The sequence below is a fragment of the Saccopteryx bilineata genome, chromosome 7 (assembly GCF_036850765.1).
Source record: "Saccopteryx bilineata isolate mSacBil1 chromosome 7, mSacBil1_pri_phased_curated, whole genome shotgun sequence".
Taxonomy (NCBI): domain Eukaryota; kingdom Metazoa; phylum Chordata; class Mammalia; order Chiroptera; family Emballonuridae; genus Saccopteryx; species Saccopteryx bilineata.
The window spans coordinates 83,264,437-83,283,348 of NC_089496.1; the positions used below are offsets into that span (position 1 = coordinate 83,264,437).

The 18,912-nt window shown below is 41.5% G+C and overlaps 1 protein-coding gene across 1 annotated transcript in view; it reads left to right on the forward strand.

Annotated features, from left to right (window-relative positions):
• Positions 1-18,912, forward strand: part of ENTPD1 (ectonucleoside triphosphate diphosphohydrolase 1) — a 112,817-nt gene that overhangs the window by 48,937 nt on the left and 44,968 nt on the right. Inside the window, exon 2 of the mRNA XM_066238865.1 lies at positions 11,524-11,651. Within this exon, the coding sequence (XP_066094962.1) occupies positions 11,524-11,651 (128 nt within the window). The remainder of the gene's footprint in view (positions 1-11,523; positions 11,652-18,912) is intronic.

Here is an 18,912-nt window from a genome sequence, read left to right on the forward strand (position 1 = left end):
TGGACCCTTAGTCGCTTTCAGTCCTGCTATTATTACAAATAATGCTGCACTGAACTTCCCTATACATAAATATTTTCATACATTCATAAATATTATCAGCAGGTTTAATTCCTAGAAGTATGATTCTTGGGTCAAAGGATATATGTACTTGACTCTTTGATGGATATTGCAAAAATGCCCCCCACCAAAGAGATAGTATGAATTTTTACTCCTACCAACATGTAAGATGGGCCTGTTTCTCCACATCCTGGTTTATATATACCATTTCTTTATTGAATTTTCAGTAAAATTTACCCTTTCGGGTGTACAGTTCTATGAATTAGCAGTTACAAATATATATAGTCATCTAATCACAACTCCAATGAAAAGTATTCTATCAGTACAAAAAGTTCCTTTGTGACCTTTTGTAATTGATTCCCTGTCTCTGCAACTTTGCCCACTACTTTAACTTTTTGTCCTTAGTTTTGTCTTTTCCAGAATGTCATATAAATGAAGTTATACAGTACATAGCCGTTTGAGTCTGACTTCTTTCACTTAGCATAATGCTTTTGAGATTCATCTGTGTTGTTGCATTTATCAGTAGTTTATGCCCTTTTTGTTGCTGAGTAGAATTCCATTATATGGTTGTATTACAATTTTGGTATATTCACTAGTTGATGGGCATTTGGGCTGTTTTGAGTTTTTGATGAAAAAAGTCATTAGAAATGTTTAGGAACAGGTTTTTATGTAGACATATGTCTTCAGTCTTCTTTGGTAAATGCCCAAGAGTGGGATTGTCTGGTCATAGGGTAAATATATGTTTAACTTCATAAAAAACTGCCAAATTCTTTTAAAAGTGTCTGTGCCATTTTACATTCTTAGCAGCAATCTACAAGAGTTCCAACCTGATTAGGTTGTGGTGCAGTCAATAGAACATTGACCTAGGACACTGATGATTTAGGTTCAAAACCTTGAGGTTACTGGTTTGAGTGTGGCCTCATCTGGCTTCAGCGCAGGCTCACCAGCTTGAGTGCGAGGTCGTTGGCTTCAGCGTGAAATCATAGACATGACCCCATGGTCACTGGCTTGAGCCCAAGGTTGCTGGCTTGAGCAAGGGGTCACTGACCCACCTGGAGCCCCCTGGTCAAGGCACATATGAGAAAACAACCAATGAACAACTAGAGTGCCACAACTATGAGTTGATGCTTCTCATCTCTCTCTGTACCTGTCTGTCCCTGTCTGTCCCTCCTTCTCTCTCTATAAAAAAAAAAGAAAAAATGAATTCCAATTGCTCTGCATACTTGTCAACATTTGGTAGTGTCAGTATTTTTATTTTAGTCATTCCAATAAGTATGGAATATATATTTATGATACTTTTAAAATTTGCTATCCTGATAAATGATAAAGTATCTCATTATATTTTCATTTACATTTTTTTAACTAAGGATAATTTGAATAAATTTAATATTGAGAATATATATTTCTTTTTTTGAATTACCTATTCATGCTTTGCCTATTTTTCTATTAGGTGGATTGATCATTTTCTTAATGATTTTTAAGGACTATATATATTAAGGAAACCAACCAAATCATGTTTGTTATAAACATTTTCCCCAGTATGTCAATTTTTACTTTGTTTATGGCATATTTTGCTGCAGAAATATTTTCTTGTTGCTTTTGACTTTTGTACTTCATGGGTACAAAAATAAGCAAGTAAAAATGAGAGAACTTATTAGGTATAGAACACAGGGGACAGTAAAGCTGACCTGGGTGGGTTAGTTCACCACACCCCCATGATCCCCACACTAATAATATACGGTCAGTACAGATTTTCTCACTGGCTACAAATAACCAAGGCTTGTTGAGAAATGCAGCTGCTTTCTGAGAAAGTGTAGAGTCCCCAGGGCATAATTCTTCAATTTCAGATGTGGTAGAGGATTCATTTAGTGGAAGCAATGTGCTTATTGCAGAGACCATCAATACCCAAGATTGTTATGCTTGTTGGCTGGGACACAGGGAATTCCTGTCTGCAGTCTCAGTGATATCACTTTGACGGAAACAACCCTTCTCCTTGCCAACCCTATATTTGAATATGGGGTTCCACAATGTCCACAAAGACCTATTGTGCTCCATGTAATCTACGGGCAAAAAAATTTAGGAGAGGCCAGCGGGGCGTGGGTAAGGAGGTAGATGGTATGGTGTGAGGAAGTGAAGAGGAGAGCACATGCAAGGCCCATGGTGGCATTGGATTTTTGTAGTCATTACATTTTTAGAATCAGGCACACCAACTGCAAAGTCAGTTGCTTGCTGCTCATCTGAGAAAAGCACAGCCCACAGCAAGAAGAACTGTGGGGTGGGGAGCGTAGGGTGGACAAAATCTGATCAGCAGGAGGAGCTTGCCCTCCCCACCTTCCAACCCCCGTTTCCACTGCCTGTGTGTCACTAGATGGGCTCTTCCCACCCGAAGCTGAGCCTCTGAGGCATCCATGCAGGATCAGCCAGGATAGTTCAAGATAAATGCATTCTTTTTCTTACTAAGAGCTGTGAACTGCCTGACCTGTGGTGGCACAGTTGATAAAATGTCCACCTGGAAACACTGAGGTCACTGGTTCGAAACCCTGGGCTTGCCTGGTCAAGGCACATATGGGAATTGATGCTTCCCGCTCCTCCCCTGTTCTCTCTCCCTCTTTCTCTAAAACGAATAAAGTCCTAAAAAAAAAGAGCTGTGAACTGAAAACAATCAGCTAATTAACATTTCAGAGAGTAGAAATGAAATATTATAAATAAAGCAAATAACTTACTCTGAAGTCCATGGTTCAAAAAAATCAGTGGAACAGGACACGGGTTATTTACCCAATTACCTCTCTCTCTACCTCTCCTTTCATTCTCCTCAACACACATCTTTCTTCTGCTCTTATTCTCTGCCTTCCCTGTGTTCATCTTGTTTTCCCTCTGTCTCCTTTGCCTTTAACTAACCTGACCTCACTGAGGCCTTGAAGTTCATTTTTAGCATCTGTGTATTTATTGACATTGTACTTTCTTTTTTTTTTTTTTTTTTTTTTTTCTTTTCCATTTTTCTGAAGCTGGAAACAGGGAGAGACAGTCAGACAGACTCCCGCATGCGCCCGACCGGGATCCACCCGGCACGCCCACCAGGGGCAACGCTCTGCCCACCAGGGGGGCGTTGCTCTGCCCATCCTGGGCGTCGCCATCTTGCGACCAGAGCCACTCTAGCGCCTGAGGCAGAGGCCACAGAGCCATCCCCAGCGCCCGGGCCATCTTTGCTCCAATGGAGCCTTGGCTGCGGGAGGGGAAGAGAGAGACAGAGAGGAAAGCGCGGCGGAGGGGTGGAGAAGCAAATGGGCGCTTCTCCTGTGTGCCCTGGCCGGGAATCGAACCCCGGTCCTCCGCACGCTAGGCCGACGCTCTACCGCTGAGCCAACCGGCCAGGGCCTGTACTAACTTTCTTGATTTAAAAACAAGCAGGAAAAAACACAGCCAAATACACTGCTCTACTTCAAACTTAACTCTGGATTTATTAATTGGGAAAATATGGGTGTGGGGGGAGTGTGTGTGAAATAGACTAAGAACTTTCCATTTCCATTGGGTGAGTTGTTTTGCATTGGGTCAGCTGAGAAGGAATGAACCTGAGTAATTTCTACACATTTCTAATGCAGGGCCATGGTTGAAGCAGAGGAGTGGAGTAGAGATACTTGGATCAAATCCTTGCACAGTGTTTGCAAGAGTCAAAACTTTGAGCAAGTCCCTTAACCTCCCTGAGAATCACAATCTCAGCCTCTGCCACTTAGCTGTAAGCTTCTATCAGGGACCAAAGACTTTTTATTTTAAAAGATACAACATTGCCTGGTATCATTAATGACAACAGTCTGGACAACGTTTCCAGCCAAATCATTGAAGTTAGTCACTTTTCATTTCTGGATGATGAGACTGGCGCCCACATACAGCACTAGTACCATGTACCAGGCACTGTACTAAGCCTCAGTCATGTGGTCTAGGGGAGGGCAGTAGTGGGAAGCCTAGCCTCTCGAGCCAGGATGCCCATGTTTAGTTCTTGATACCAACATTTACATTAGTGCAACTTTGGGCAACTTACTTAACCTCTCTGTGACTCAGTGTCCTCATCTAGTAAAGTGACAATAATGATGATAATAACAGTACCTGTAATTATGACTTTATTTAGAAGTCATGCCTTTGCAAATGTAATTAAGGATCTTAAGATGAGAACATTCTGGATTTAAGGTGGGCTCTAAATCCAATGACTGATGTCCTGTTAAGTCCAAGGAGAGAAAAAGTCCATGTGCAAACAGAGGTGGACATTGAAGTGATGGAGCCACAAGCCAAGGGTCTCCAGGACCCAGCAGAACCTGGAATAGGCGAGAGGAATCTTCTCCAGGGCCTTTGGCTCTGTTGACACCTTGATTCTGGACTTCTGACATCCAAATTGTGAGAGAATAAATTTCTGTTGTTTTAAGTCACCAAGTTTGTGACAATTTGTCGTGGCAGTCTTAGGAAACTGATAAAATGATAATAGTACAATTTAGCTCATAGGATTATAGTGAGGCTTATATTAGTGCTATATTTAAAGAGCTAAAAGCAAAATCTGGAATACAGCGAAGGCTCAAAGTGTAGTCTGCTATATACTATTAGCAACTCAATGAAGTAGGTGCTATTAAGATTCCCATTTGCACATGAGGATATGGAAACTGAGAGAGACTGAGCAAAGGTGAGATTGTCTGGACTCTGCTTTCACTTGAGCCACCCCTCAAAAGTCTATGGAGTAGGCTTTCTGCTGATGGATCCTGGTGACTGTTGGTTTGGCAACCTCTCACGATGCTCTTTAGTCCTGACCTATCAAGACCAGAAGATATAGAGAAGACCTCCCATGTAATGGTGTTTACTCCTCCTTGATGTGTCTTCCCAGCCCTGGTCTTGGGAAAAGCTCCACTCCAACAGAGCCAGGCCCTCTTCAGACTTGGTGTGTGGTTGTCCCACGACCTGACCTCACTGGGGTAGCCTCAGTACCTCCTCAGGGGAGGCAGGGGTGTGCTGCCAAAAAGCTACACCCTCCCTCTCCAAGGACTTCCAAGGCGCCAGTGGTAGTGCTGGGTATAGATTATACAAATCACTAGAAATAAGTCAGATCACTTTAGGTAAGGGAAAGCTCTCATCAGAACTTGTAAGGCCATACAAACAAAGCAATGGTTACGGGGTATTCTTCCCCCATCACTCTTCCTGCCACACTGGCCTCCTGGTCAGGCAATTCCCCATCTCAGGGCCTTTTCACGTGTAGTTCTGGTTGCCTTAAATGCTCTTGCTGTAGGGTATGCATGCATTCTCCTTATACTCAATATCACCATCCCAGAGAGGCCTTTCCTAGTTGCCCTATTCTTCCTCTACATTTTTCCTCCGTTAGCAGTTATGATTATGTAACAAACTGTATTACTTATTTCTCTTGTTCATTGTCTTTTCCTCCAAACTAGAATATAGCACCAGCAGGACAGTGTCATTTATCTGTTGCATTCACTGCCATAGCTCAGAAACTAGGGCAAGTCTAGCGCATAGTATAACACATTCAATAAATAATTGATGGCTAACTAATGTAAAGAATGCATGAAGTACACCCTCTCCTCAACAATAAAGATGTTACTCTCAAATGGAAATGGGTCAACCCATTGAATATCTAGAGCCGTGATGGCGAACCTTTTTATAAAAACCGCCCACTTTTGCAGTAATGGTCAACCTGGTCCCTCCCGCCCACTAGTGGGCGTTCCAGCTTTCACGGGGGGCCAATTGCGGCGCCATTTGGTTGCTCCGCTACCGCCCATTTATTTATTTATTATAAATAAATAAATAAAAGCACCTGCACTCAGACAACTTAGATTCTAGTGGTCATATCATCAAGCACTATAATCCCGAGCACAAACATTTGTTTATTGGAATGGTGAGATGGGAAGCGCTCAGATTTCTAAAGGGCTGAGAAGTCCAGGTAGACCAGTGTGGCTTTCATCCGCCAGTAGGAAGCTACCTTAGATTCTTGGTAAGGAAAAGCTGTGGAAATGTCAGTTATGGAAGCTTTCTGCAGCCACACGAAGGATGGATTCTGATAGGGAAGGGCGTTAGAAAGGGCGAGAGATACCAGAAAGGGCTGTTACAGAAGAGGTGGGGTGGTTGGAATGGGGGTGGGGGGTGGCGGTGGATAGCACCATAGAAGAGGGTGGATCTAAGGCAGCTGGAATGAAGCAACTCAGAAAGGACCTTAAAGCCTGAATGTGAGAACGATTTAAATATGTCACCAAGAAGAACTCTCTGATGGAGAGGAAGGAAGAGATGGCGGAGATGGTGTGGCAACTTTGATTCTGGGAACTGGAAAAATGGCCAGGCCAGATCAGGGCCAGTTCCCTGAGCTCAGTGATTGTTCCATCACGGGGCTGTGTAAACACAGGAAGGACCGTAGCACGGCACTCTTTATTCGCCCATGCTTGCCCACGTCTGCTGCTTTGTTCTCTATAGGACAAGCCAAGCTTGGTCCGGATGTGGCCCGTCAGAAACTGGCAATGATTTGAATCTAATGAGTCATACTGGAGCTGCAGAGCAAACTTATGTTTTTGCCTGAAACCCACCGCATCTGCCAACACCCCAAATCTTTTTATTAATGAAATAAAATTTTAAGATATTATATCTTTGTATATCTTTGGTATCATGAAGTTTGAGATACTGAGATTTCTCTGTACAGCAGAATTTTGGCTAAGGACAAAATTAAATAATTCTGATCTTCACTTTAATAGGATGCTAGCTTCACTTTAATAGGATGTCATGATGACTTTCTGTAAAGAATCAAACACTTTTTTTTTTGCCCTCTGACAGGAAATTGGCTTGAAGTCAGTCTGTGTCAACTCAAAGTTTGGGTTTCCTTCAGTTTTGTGTTTCTATTAAGTGAAGAGTTGAAGTTTCTACCTGCTCTCTCACCTTAAACAGAAAGCCTTCTCACTTGTCTCATGAAAAGAAAAAAATGAGAGGGAAGTGGTAGTCTTGAATTCTCCAAAATAATGAGACAGTTCTTAGGAAAACACAACACTTTGCCATTAGATATTTTTGGTAAAAATATTTCCTGAAACTGTTTCCCATTGTACAATAGAAACCACATTTCTGTGATCCACAAGGCAAATGAAAGGCTTTTCAGGGGAAGACGGTCATTGTGAATTTTCCATAACAGAACTTGACTGTAGTAGTCACGACACCTGAAAGAGCTCTAGGGGTTTGAGAAGAGGAGGCAGTCAACTAAGTGATTCCCTTTTTTTTTTTTTTTTACAGAGACAGAGAGAGAGATAGATAGGGACAGATAGACAGGAATGGAGAGAGATGAGAAGCATCAATCATTAGTTTCTTGTTGCAACATCTTAGTTGTTCATTGATTGCTTTCTCATATGTGCCTTAACCGGGAGCCTTCAGCAGACCGAGTAACCCCTTGCTTGAGCCAGCGACCTTGGGTCCACGCTGGTGAGCTTTGCTCAAACCAGATGAGCCCGCGCTCAAGCTGGAGACCTCGGGGTCTCGAACCTGGGTCTTCCACATCCCAGTCCGACACTCTATCCAGTGTGCCACCGCCTGGTCAGGCATAAGTGATTCCCTTTTCATGATCACATCCCAGATAAGTCCACCTGGACCCCATGTCTAGTACTACTTCCTAAGAAAAATCTGGCTTCCTGCATGTGATAGGGGCTTTTGAAGACAATCTCTCATAGGCTTAGAAAACATAATATTTAAATGATTCATCTCTGGGTAATCAAGTTAGTTATAAGAAAAATAAACAGTCATTCTTTTTTCTTAATAAAACTTTTGAAAATTGTGTATGAAAAATCCTAAACTTTCTAAGGTTTTTTTCTTATCATTTCTTTAATAAGAATAGGATGAAAGGGTTGAATTATATTCTAATAATTTGGATATCATTGCAAAAGCTGGGAAAATGTGGGAAACTATACTGTCAACTGTTCCGGGATAACAATGAATTAGTAAATATTCTCCTTAGTAAAGTAAAAGGAAGAAACAATTAGAGTCACACCGAGATATTTCCTACCTCAGGACATTTGCAGTTGTTCCCTCTTCTTGAATGTTCTTACTCCTCATAGCTGGTGTTTGGTTATCACCCAGGTCTCAGCTCAAATGTCACCTTCTCAGAGAGGTGTTCCTGACCCTAAATGGAATCCCCCCACCTCAACTCTAATGCAGGTCACTATATAACATTGCTTGGTTTTAATTTCTTCTGCTTTAACTATCTCCCCCACTAGGGTGTGAACTCCAAAGAGTAGGGACCTTGTTGGTCTTTTTCTTTGGATGCTAAGATTAGTGCCTGGATAGATGTGGAAGGAAAATAAGATAGAAAAATTGTTATACTTATAAAAACAAATGAACTAAATAGGTGGACCTTTATGAACAGCTTGAGTAAAGCATTCAAAATTCCACGATAGCAGAAACACTGCTGCAGTGTGCTGCCATTGGGTATTAGATTTGTAATTGTTCATCCAAAGCATGTGGTTGTTATGAGCTGTGTTTGTCAGTATCACAACTTTTGGAATCTTCAGGTAGGTGGTACTTAGGGGCCCTCTTCCAGATTCCAGAGCTCTGACATCAAACAGGACATTTCTGCCACACCAGTTGTATCAGGACATTTTGGCTTCAAGGTATTAAAATCCTGACTGTAATTGGGTGTAAGCGTAACTTTAATGAAAGGATTGGACCAGGGTTGGCTGTTTTAGCAGCTCCAAGTGCCATCAAGGGCTCATTCTCTCCATCTTTACTCAGCCATCATTTGATGTCATTCCATCCAGGTAGGACAGTGTGTGAGGAAGAAGAGAGAATGCTTCCTTTCTTTGCCTAGACTTGCCCAGCAGACTTCTGCCAGGGCCTCATGAGCCATCTTGGGGTACATACCATTTGCTGAACCAACCACTGGTCAGGGCTTGTCCCTGAGCTGAGGGTTGTATTCCTTAACCGTGAGGTGTGTGGGTTACTTGGAGGAATAGCAGGCATCTGAACAAAATTGAGGTTTTTTTGGGAGTGGAGAAGATGGGAAGTGCTGTATATTTCATCTGTTGCTCTTTTTTTTTTTTTTCATCTGTTGTTCTTTGTTTGGAAGCAGTAGATAATGGTGTTGCTAAAACTTTCCCCCTTGTTTTATACTGTTTTATCTTATGGGCAAGGACTGGTTCGAGATTCTAGAAGTTGACCTTGTGCATTGTTGATGGGATTACATATTGGTATAGCCACCATGGAAAACAGTATGGAGGTTCTTCAAAAACTTAAAAATAGAACTATCTTATTACCCAGCAATTCTGCTTCTGGGTAGTTATCTAAAGAAATCCAAAACATTAATGTGAAAAGATATGTGTACCCATATGTTCATTGAAGCATTAGTTACAATAGCCAAGCTATGGGACCAACCTAAGTGCCTGTCAATAGATGGTTGGATAAAGAAGAGGTGGTACATACATACAATAGAATATTATTTGGCAATAAAAAAATGAAATCTTACCATTTGTAACGACCTGGATATATGTAGAGGGTGTTATGCTAAGTGAAATAAGTCAAACACAGACAAAAACCATATGATTTCACTTACGCATATGTGAAATCTAAAGAACAAAATAAATGAACAAACAAAACAGAAACACTCATGGATACAAAGAACAAACTGATGGTTGGTTGCCAGATGGGAGGAAGGTTGGGGGATTGGATGAAAAAGGTGAAGGTATTAAGAAGTACAAATTGGGTCCTGGCTGGGTGGTTTAGTAGCTAAAGAAAGCATGACCCAACCTGCCAGAGGTAGCGGGTTCAATGCCCATCCCTCCTCCATCAGGGCACATACGAGAATCAATCAGTGAGCACACAACTAAATGGAACAACTAACTAAAATGATGAGTTGATACTTCTCTGTCTTTCACTCTCCCATCCACTCTCTCTCTTTATCTCTCTCCCTCAAATCAGTGAAAACATTAAAAAAAAAAAGAAGTACAAATTGGTAGTACAAAATAGTCACAGGCATGTAAAGTACAGCATAGTATAGTCCAGGGGTCCCCAAATTTTTTACACAGGGGGCCAGTTCACTGTCCCTCAGACCGTTGGAGGGCCAGACTATAAAAAAAACTATGAACAAATCCCTATGCACACTGCACATATCTTATTTTAAAGTAAAAATACAAAACGGGAACAAATACAATATTTAAAATAAAGAACAAGTAAATTTAAGTCAACAAACTGACCAGTATTTCAATGGGAACTATGCTCCTCTCACTGACCACCAATGAAAGAGGTGCCTCTTCTGGAAGTGCAGTGGGGGCCGGATAAATGGCTTCAGGGGGCCGCATGCAGCCTGCGGGCCATAGTTTGGGGACCCCTGGTATAGTCAGTAATATTGTAATGATTATGTATAGGACCAGGTGGATACTTGAAATATTGGGGGGATCACTTTTAAATTATATAGATATCTGACTGCTATGCCGTACACCTGAAGCTAATATGAATATAATATTGAATGTCAACTGCAGTTGAAAAAAAATGAGTCTAGAGGCTGATGCAGACTGAAGACCCATACAGTCCAGAGAAGTCCAAGCTTCTGCTCCAGAGCTTGAGGAGAAGTGTACGTTTCAGTGTACAGGCTCCCTTCTCAACTGCTTTAATCCCGTGCCAAGTGCACTGTATCCTGGAGAACCCATCTCATTTTCACATGTGTCTTTTTTACTTTATCCTAACCTTCTTGCCCAAAGCCAAAGAAAAAGCTTTGGGGACAGCTTGGGAATTTGAGAGAGGATGAGAGTGAATTGTCAGAATGGAGGAAATAGGGCAGCCATTCCATTTCCCGTTCGCCTGCATCATATGCTGTTTTTTCTGACCCAAGTAAGTTTTGCCTTTTATGTAATTCTCCTGGAGCTTTTTTATGTTCACAATAAGGTGAGACTAAGAATAGAATCGACAAGATAATGTGAATGATGAAACAGTCAAAACTCCACAGCCTCTGCACAATTACCAATTAACAGACCAATGTGGTTGAAATGTAAGGGATGTGGCCAACCAGGAAACGTCATTGAATTGTGGGGCTTTGATGTTGTCTGATGATGTATTCTGAATACCTTTTTAGAACTCAAACATTTTGTGGTAGATTTTAAAAACGAAGAGAGCTATTCTACTTTTTGTTATTTGTTGCTTGTACCTTAATAGACTTACGTGACCTTTGAGACAAACTGCCAACTTGGGATTCTCTTCCCTTTCCTCATTCCCTATCTGATTATAGACCTCATTCTGCCCATTTTCCATATGACAGACTCTAACTCAGTCTTGGCTGTCATCACATTACAGACAGACCCTTTTGTTCTTGAACTGTTACCCAACTACTTTGCAAGTACCTCATGGATAAATATTCTTTTCTCTTTGATGTCTCCAGATACCTAACACTAGATCATACAGAAAAGGGAGGGAAATCAATGTTTATTGCTTTCTTATTGATAGTTTCTGTTCTGCTTTTGGTTTCAGACTCTGGACTGAAGGGATTTTGTTCCAGACATATACTGATCATCCTTGGCTTCTCCTTTGTCATGGCGGTGATTGCTTTGATCGCTGTGGGGCTGACCCAGAACAAACCATTGCCAGAAAATGTTAAGGTAACTCAAGTGTGTGTGTGTGTGTGGGGGGGCAGAGTGAGAAGGGAGGGTATGGATGGTAAGTCAGAGCATATAGGAGGAGATGAGGCTCTGGCAGCCCAGGAACAAGTCACACTATCTATTGGATTAGGGAGGTAAAATGGAAATGGATGCTCATTCTGGAAGAGGGAATGCCTTGAATCAATGACCAATGGGAAGACTTTATGGTTGTTCAGCAAATTACTTAAATAAATAACAGAAACAAAGACTTTATTCACCACATCTGTATCTGTGTTATACTGTGTTGATACTTTACTGTCTAGTGCTATCTCTGTTTCTTGCTCATTGTTCACTGCAGGTGTGTCGCAACACTGTACTTGTTTTTCTTACACCATCATTATCACCATCACCGAGATAATTGGGAAGCTTTGTGTAAAGCACTTTGGAAGTCAAAGATTGTAGGGAAGACTTATTTCCTCCTCTCAAAATATCAAAGAACTCAGCAAAACCAATTAAGAAAAACCCCAGAGAAACAAGTATCAGATATAGTAATTTGAAATTAATTCATGGATGGACAGATTTCTTGTGAAATTTCCACAATTGAAGAGTTAGTTAATATCATTAAAGCCTGACCTGTGGTGGCGCAGTGGATAAAGCGTCGACCTGGAAATGCTGAGGTCGCCAGTTCGAAACCCTGGGCTTGCCTGGTCAAGGCACATATAGGAGTTGATGCTTCCAGCTCCTCCTCCCCTTCTCTCTCTCTGTCTCTCCTCTCTCTCTCTCTCTCTGTTTCTCCCTCTCCTCTTTAAAATGAAAAAAAAATTAAAAAATTAAAAACATATGTCATTAAAAATAATTAGGGTCATTCATTAACTCTGCTGTGATTTATTTCCCCTTCCTTTCCAATTCATCAAAGTAAAATTTCAAAGACATGAATATCTCACAAGTACCTTGTAACATGGCCAATATTTTATTCAACCCATTAACTAAAAAGCATGTAGTAAACTTAAACTTCTGTTGCAAATACACCATTTTAATCTTTCATTGAAATTATAGTAAATAACTCTACAAGAATATACCCAGAATATACCAATATACTAATGAGCACATATGTACATGTGGGTGGCAACATATCTGGAAGTTAACTTGACCATGGAGGCCCTGGGATATATGTGCAGAAGTGTATTTTCTTATATTTAAAGACATTAAACTGTGAGCCTGGAAATATGGATGCATATGCCAGGCCACTGAAACTTTTGCCATCCACCCAAATCACTCGCTGTACAGCAAAGGCCTGGATGTTGCACTGGCGTCTGTTTGCCATACAAATTCAACTCAACTGCCCTGTGCACAGCAGCGCCTTTGTCAGCACGCGACGCTGATGTTGTCTCATTGGCAATGGTCTCTTGCCTTTTAATGTTGAGTGATGTCGGCTCTCTTGGCAAAACTTCACTCACAGTTGAAGCCTCATGACATCTCAGTTCTGTTATTTGTTTACTAGTTCCAAAAGTACATGATTGCCTTCTTTTTTTTTTTTTTTCCACGTGGCGTGATTGCCTTCTTGATTTGACCTTTTCATATGTTCATTATTACATAATGGTAAGGGGGACTGCCTACGAGACAAATCCATGACAGACTTGAGCTCTGTGTTCCTAATGATTACTTGTTATAGATGACCTTCTCTTATTCTCAGTGGTCATCTGAGCCTGTTGTGACTCATGTTGTTATGTTGGCCTGGCAAAATGGAACAAGGTCTTTGGCATTCTTTATAGAAAAGGTATGCATATTTGAAGAGCAGACATTGGCATCTGAAGTGAATCTTTATAGCACTATCACTGCCTTATTTTACTCAAAGGCCATTTCATATATGTTATATATGATCTTTGAGTACAACTAGACATTTGTTGAGGTTATACACTAATTTTAAGAAGATCTCTGGCCTGACCAGGCAGTGGCGCAGTGGATGGAGCGTCGGACTGGGATGCGGAGGATCCAGGTTTGAGACCCGAGGTCGCCAGCTTGAGCACGGGCTCATCTGGTTTGAGCAAAGCTCACCAGCTTGAGCCCAAGGTCACTGGCTCAAGCAAGGGGTTACTTGGTCTGCTGAAGGCCCGCAGTCAAGGCACATATGAGAAAGCAATCAATGAACAACTAAAGTGTCACAACGAAAAACTGATGATTGATGCTTCTCATCTCTCTCCATTCCTGTCTGTCTGTCCCTATCTATCCCTCTCTCTGACTCTCTCTCGTCTCTGTGAAAAAAAAAGAAAAGGTCTCTGGCATATAAAATATTTTAGGAACTTGTCTTTGGTGATGACTTTAAGCTAGGTATGCTGTCTAATTAGATAGTCATTAGCCATATGCAGTTCTTTCAATTCAAGTTAATTAAAATAAAATCAAATAAAAAAATTTGTTCTATATTTCCACTAGCTACATTTCAGCTGCTCAATAGGCTCATGTGGCTGGTGGCTACCAAACTGGACAGTGCAGGCACACTACATTTTCATCGCTGCAGAAAGTTCTGTCAGACATTGCTGCTTTCAAACATACTCTTTGCTAATATCTCTGAAATCATTCAAAACTAAGTAAGTTTGATGAAGAAGGTGCATGATAAAATATGTTTAAAATCTAAAATTAGGAATAATAAATGAGACTTTTTTTCTTGCGTGGTTTGTAAATTAATAACAAATATCATGAGCTACTAAATTCTTTTGAGTTGTTTGTTGGAATAAATGTATTTTCTTCCAAAATTGATGATTTAGAGATAACACATTTAGATATTTGTACCTGGTATATTTGTTTTAAAATACATCATGTCTTTATGACCATACCTCATTTAGCGTCTTTTTATTCACCTGTTCATAAATTTATATATAAATAACTATTATTTAAGTATTTAAGTATCTAAGTCAGGCCCTGGGCTACACAATTGGGAAGCCAATAGAGCTATGACTGAGCTTACCATTTGGGGAAGAAAACACATTTTTTTTTATTCTTTTTTTTTTTTGTATTTTTCTGAAGCTGGAAACAGGGAGAGACAGTCAGACAGACTTCCGCATGCGCCCGACCGGGATCCACCCGGCACGCCCACCAGGGGCGACACTCTGCCCACCAGGGGGTGATGCTCTGCCCCTCCGGGGCGTCGCTCTGTCGCGACCAGAGCCACTCTAGCGCCTGGGGCAGAGGCCAAGGAGCCATCCCCAGCGCCCGGGCCATCTTTGCTCCAATGGAGCCTTGGCTGCGGGAGGGGAAGAAAGAGACAAAGAGGAAGGAGGAGGGGGTGGAGAAGCAAATGGGGGCTTCTCCCATGTGCCCTGGCCGGGAATCGAACCTGGGTCCCCCGCATGCCAGGCCGACACTCTACTGCTGAGCCAACCGGCCAGGGCCAAAAACACATTTAATAGATTACACAAAATATTAATTATAATTATGGTGAGTGCCACCAAATGTAAGTGTTGAGGGCCAGGGCAGTCTTCCCTGAAAAAAAATGACATCGACAATAATATCTGATGGATGATTAGAAGTTAGCTGGACAGAGGTGAAGAGGATTCTAGGCAGAAGGAAAGCAAATGCAGGGATCTCACAGCAGGAAATAGTTGGATACCTACAGGAAATTGGTTGGAGAGCAAGAGTGGGTCACGCATTGGATAAAGACGGTGAGGGAGATGGTGGGCAGGGACTTGCAAGTCAGTCTGAGGATTTTAGAATTAATCCTAAACCAGTGGAGGTCAGTGACATGATAACATTTGTGTTTTGAAAAATCACGCTTGCTGCAATGAATTAAGGGGAGGAGGGTTAAGAGTACGTGCAGGAGATTAAGTAAAAGGCTATTATAATAGATTGGAAGGAGGGGAAGGTTTTGAGTTCAGTTGTTGAACAGTTGTTTTTGAGGTACTGAATATGCAGGGGAAATGTCACAGAAGCAGTTGGATATTCAGATCAGGACCTCAGAAAAGAGACCCGCACTGCTCAGTAGAAATATTGCAAGTCACATTTCAGTTTTTCTAGTAGCCACTTTTATAAAAGTAGAAGAGGTGAAATTAATCTTAGCAATATATTTTATACTAACTTGAATTCTTGCAGCCTCGTGCATCAAGTCCCCAGCCTCCTGTTGCCTAAGTATTGTCAGCAGCATTATGATAACAGACCAGCTTCTGCTACTAAAGTTCAAAAAAGCATGTATTTTATTTATTTATTTGTATTTTTCTGAAGTGAGAAGCAGGGAAGCAGAGAGACAGACTCGCACATGCACCGACTAGGATCTACCCAGCATGTCCACTAGGAGGTGATGCTCTGCCCCTATGAGGCCCTTGCTCCATTGCAACTGGAGGCATTCTAGTGCCTGAAGCAGAGGCCATGGAGCCATCCTCAGTGCCTGAGCCAACTTTGCTCCAGTGGAGCCTTGGCCGTAGGAGGGGAAGAGAGAGACAGAGAGGAAGGAGAGGGGGAGGGGTGGAGAAGCAGATAGGCGCTTCTCCTGTGTGCCCTGGCTGGGAATTGAACCCGGGACTTCCATACGCTGGGCTCTACCGCTGAGCCAACTGGCCAGGGCCAGAAGCAAGTATCTTAAAAATCTCAGCATTATTTCTTTCTTTTACCTGATGGATGGTGATTTGGTTACTTGGATATAAATGTGATTGCTGTTGTAGTAAAGAAATAAATTTCTTTTTTGCCAACCCCCTCCCCCAAACAAAAACCCAGAAACAAACCCTACATGATTCTGTAGAACCAATATTATGTCACCTTCAGAAGAGCATCAAGCAAGGGATGATTGGAAAGACAACATACTTGGAAAGTCTACATAAATAAAATAAATGCTTTTAGTAATATATTTTATGTAACTCAATATATCCAAAATATAGGGGTGGACAAAAGTAGGTAAGAACTCAGTGCCACAGTGTGCTTGAGTGCAGCAAGCCAACTACACAGATGTGTAAAGGATGAAGGCCACCAGTTTGAACACTTACGAGATTGCACCTAAGTGTACTGTGCCAATGGGACATTCTTTTGAGTTAATAAAGCTACTGTAACACTCATAAGCTGCATGTCTCTTCCCACATGAACAACTATAAACTTACTTTTCCCACCCTTGTATTATTATTTCAACATTTCATCACAATAAAAAATTATTTTTATTGATTTTAATTTACTGTGTTTACATAGATTCAAGTGTCCTACCGAATATATCTCCCCCTACCCGCATGTTCCCCTCGACACCCCCTTTGCCCCTCCCCCTAACGCCTTCCCCTCTCCCCCTCTTCCCTCCAGGATTTGCTGTGCTGTTCTCTATAACGCTGTGTTATGTATATATAATTTCACTAATCTCTTTCCCTTCTCTGATCCCATCCTCTCATCCCCTTTCCGTCTGTCCGCTTTCCCTCTGGTCCCTTTGATCTCTCCTCTGCCTCTATTCAGTTCCTCAGTTCACATTGTTCACTGGATTCCTCAAATGAGTGAGGTCATATGATATTTTTCTTTTTCTACCTGGCTTATTTCACTTAGCTAACAGTTTCCAGGTCCATCCATGTTGTTGCAAAAGGTAAAATTTCCTTCTTTTTCACGGCCCCATAGTATTCCATTGTGTATATGTACCACTGCTTTTAATCCACTCACCCACTGATGGACACTTGGGCTGTTTCCAGATCTTGGCTATTGTGAACAATGCTGCAATAAACATGGGGGTGCATTTCTCCTTTTGAAACAGTGATTTGGTATTCATAGGATATATTCCTAAAAGTGGGATGGCTGGGTCAAAAGGCAGTTTCATTTTTAATTTTTTGAGGAATCTCCACACTGTTTTCCACAGTGGCTGCACCAGTCTGCATTCCCACCAGCAGTGCAGGAGGGTTCCCTTTTCTCCACATCCTCACCAGCACTTATTCTGTGTTGTTTTGTTGATGAGCGCCATTCTGACAGGTGTGAGGTGGTATCTCATTGTGGTTTTAATTTGCATTTCTCTAATGATTAGTGATGTTGAGCATTTTTTCACATGCCTGTTGGCCATCTGTATGTCCTCTTTGGAGAAGTGTCTATTAATTTCTTTTGCCCAGGTTTTGATTGGATTGTTTATCTTCCTGGTGTTAAGTTTTGCAAGTTCTTTATAAGTTTTGGTTATTAATCCTTTATCAGACATATTGTCGAAAATGTTCTCCCATTGTGTGGGTTGTCTTTTTATTTTGTTCATATTGTCTTTAGCTGTGCAAAAGCTTTTTAGTTCACAATAAAAAATTATTATTGAGATATTTTACATTCTTTTCTTATACTATCTTAAATTCCACTGTGATTTTTCACTCACAGCACATCTCAATTCAGACTAGTCACATTTCAGGTTCTCAATAGCCACATGTGGCTAATGGCTACCTTATCGGACAGCACGGGTCTAGACTAAAGCTATGTGTCTAATGTCGTTGATGTACTGATGCCTTAGAAATGGATGAGATCATAGGAAGGGGTAAAAAGTGAGAGAAGAGGACAAGGACCAAGTCCTGAGGAATTCTTTCATTTAGCAGTTGAACAGTAAAGAAATTCCTCCTAAACCAGGGGTCCCCAAACTTTTTACACAGGGGGCCAGTTCACTGTCCCTCAGACTGTTGGAGGGCCGGACTATAAAAAAAACTATGAACAAATCCCTATGCACACTGCACATATGTTATTTTAAAGTAAAAAAACAAAACGGGAACAAATACAATATTTAAAATAAAGAGCAAGTAAATTTAAATCAACAAACTGACCAGTATTTCAATGGGAACTATGCTCCTCTCACTGACCACCAATGAAAGAGGTGCTCCTTCCGGAAGTGCGGTGGGGGCCAGATAAATGGCCTCAGGGGGCCGCATGTGGCCCGCGGGCCATAGTTTGGGGACTCCTGTTAAACCACAGTGATAACACTGTTTTATACACTACGTTGCAGTTTGTGAATCATTTCCACACTCAGTTTAATTTCTTCTTCCTAGAAGTGCTGTGAATAATGAAAGATTATCCTCATTTTATACATTAAAAAATGAGGGTCTCTGAGGTTCTCAGAGGTGGAGGTGGGGCAACGTTTTCTGACCCAAAGATTAAAGTTCTTTCCATTTGTTTTAGTTTTGCCAAGCTACACATCCTAATAAAGGAACTGAATGCAGGATTTTTATATTGAGAAGTGATCCCCAGCAAACAGGGAGGAGAGAAAGACACCCAAAGGAAGGTGTTATGAGCATATCACCACACTGGGCACCTGATGCTTAAGTTCTCCAGGACCCTCAGAAGAGCAGCCTGTCTGCCTGGTGACAAGTTGCCACTT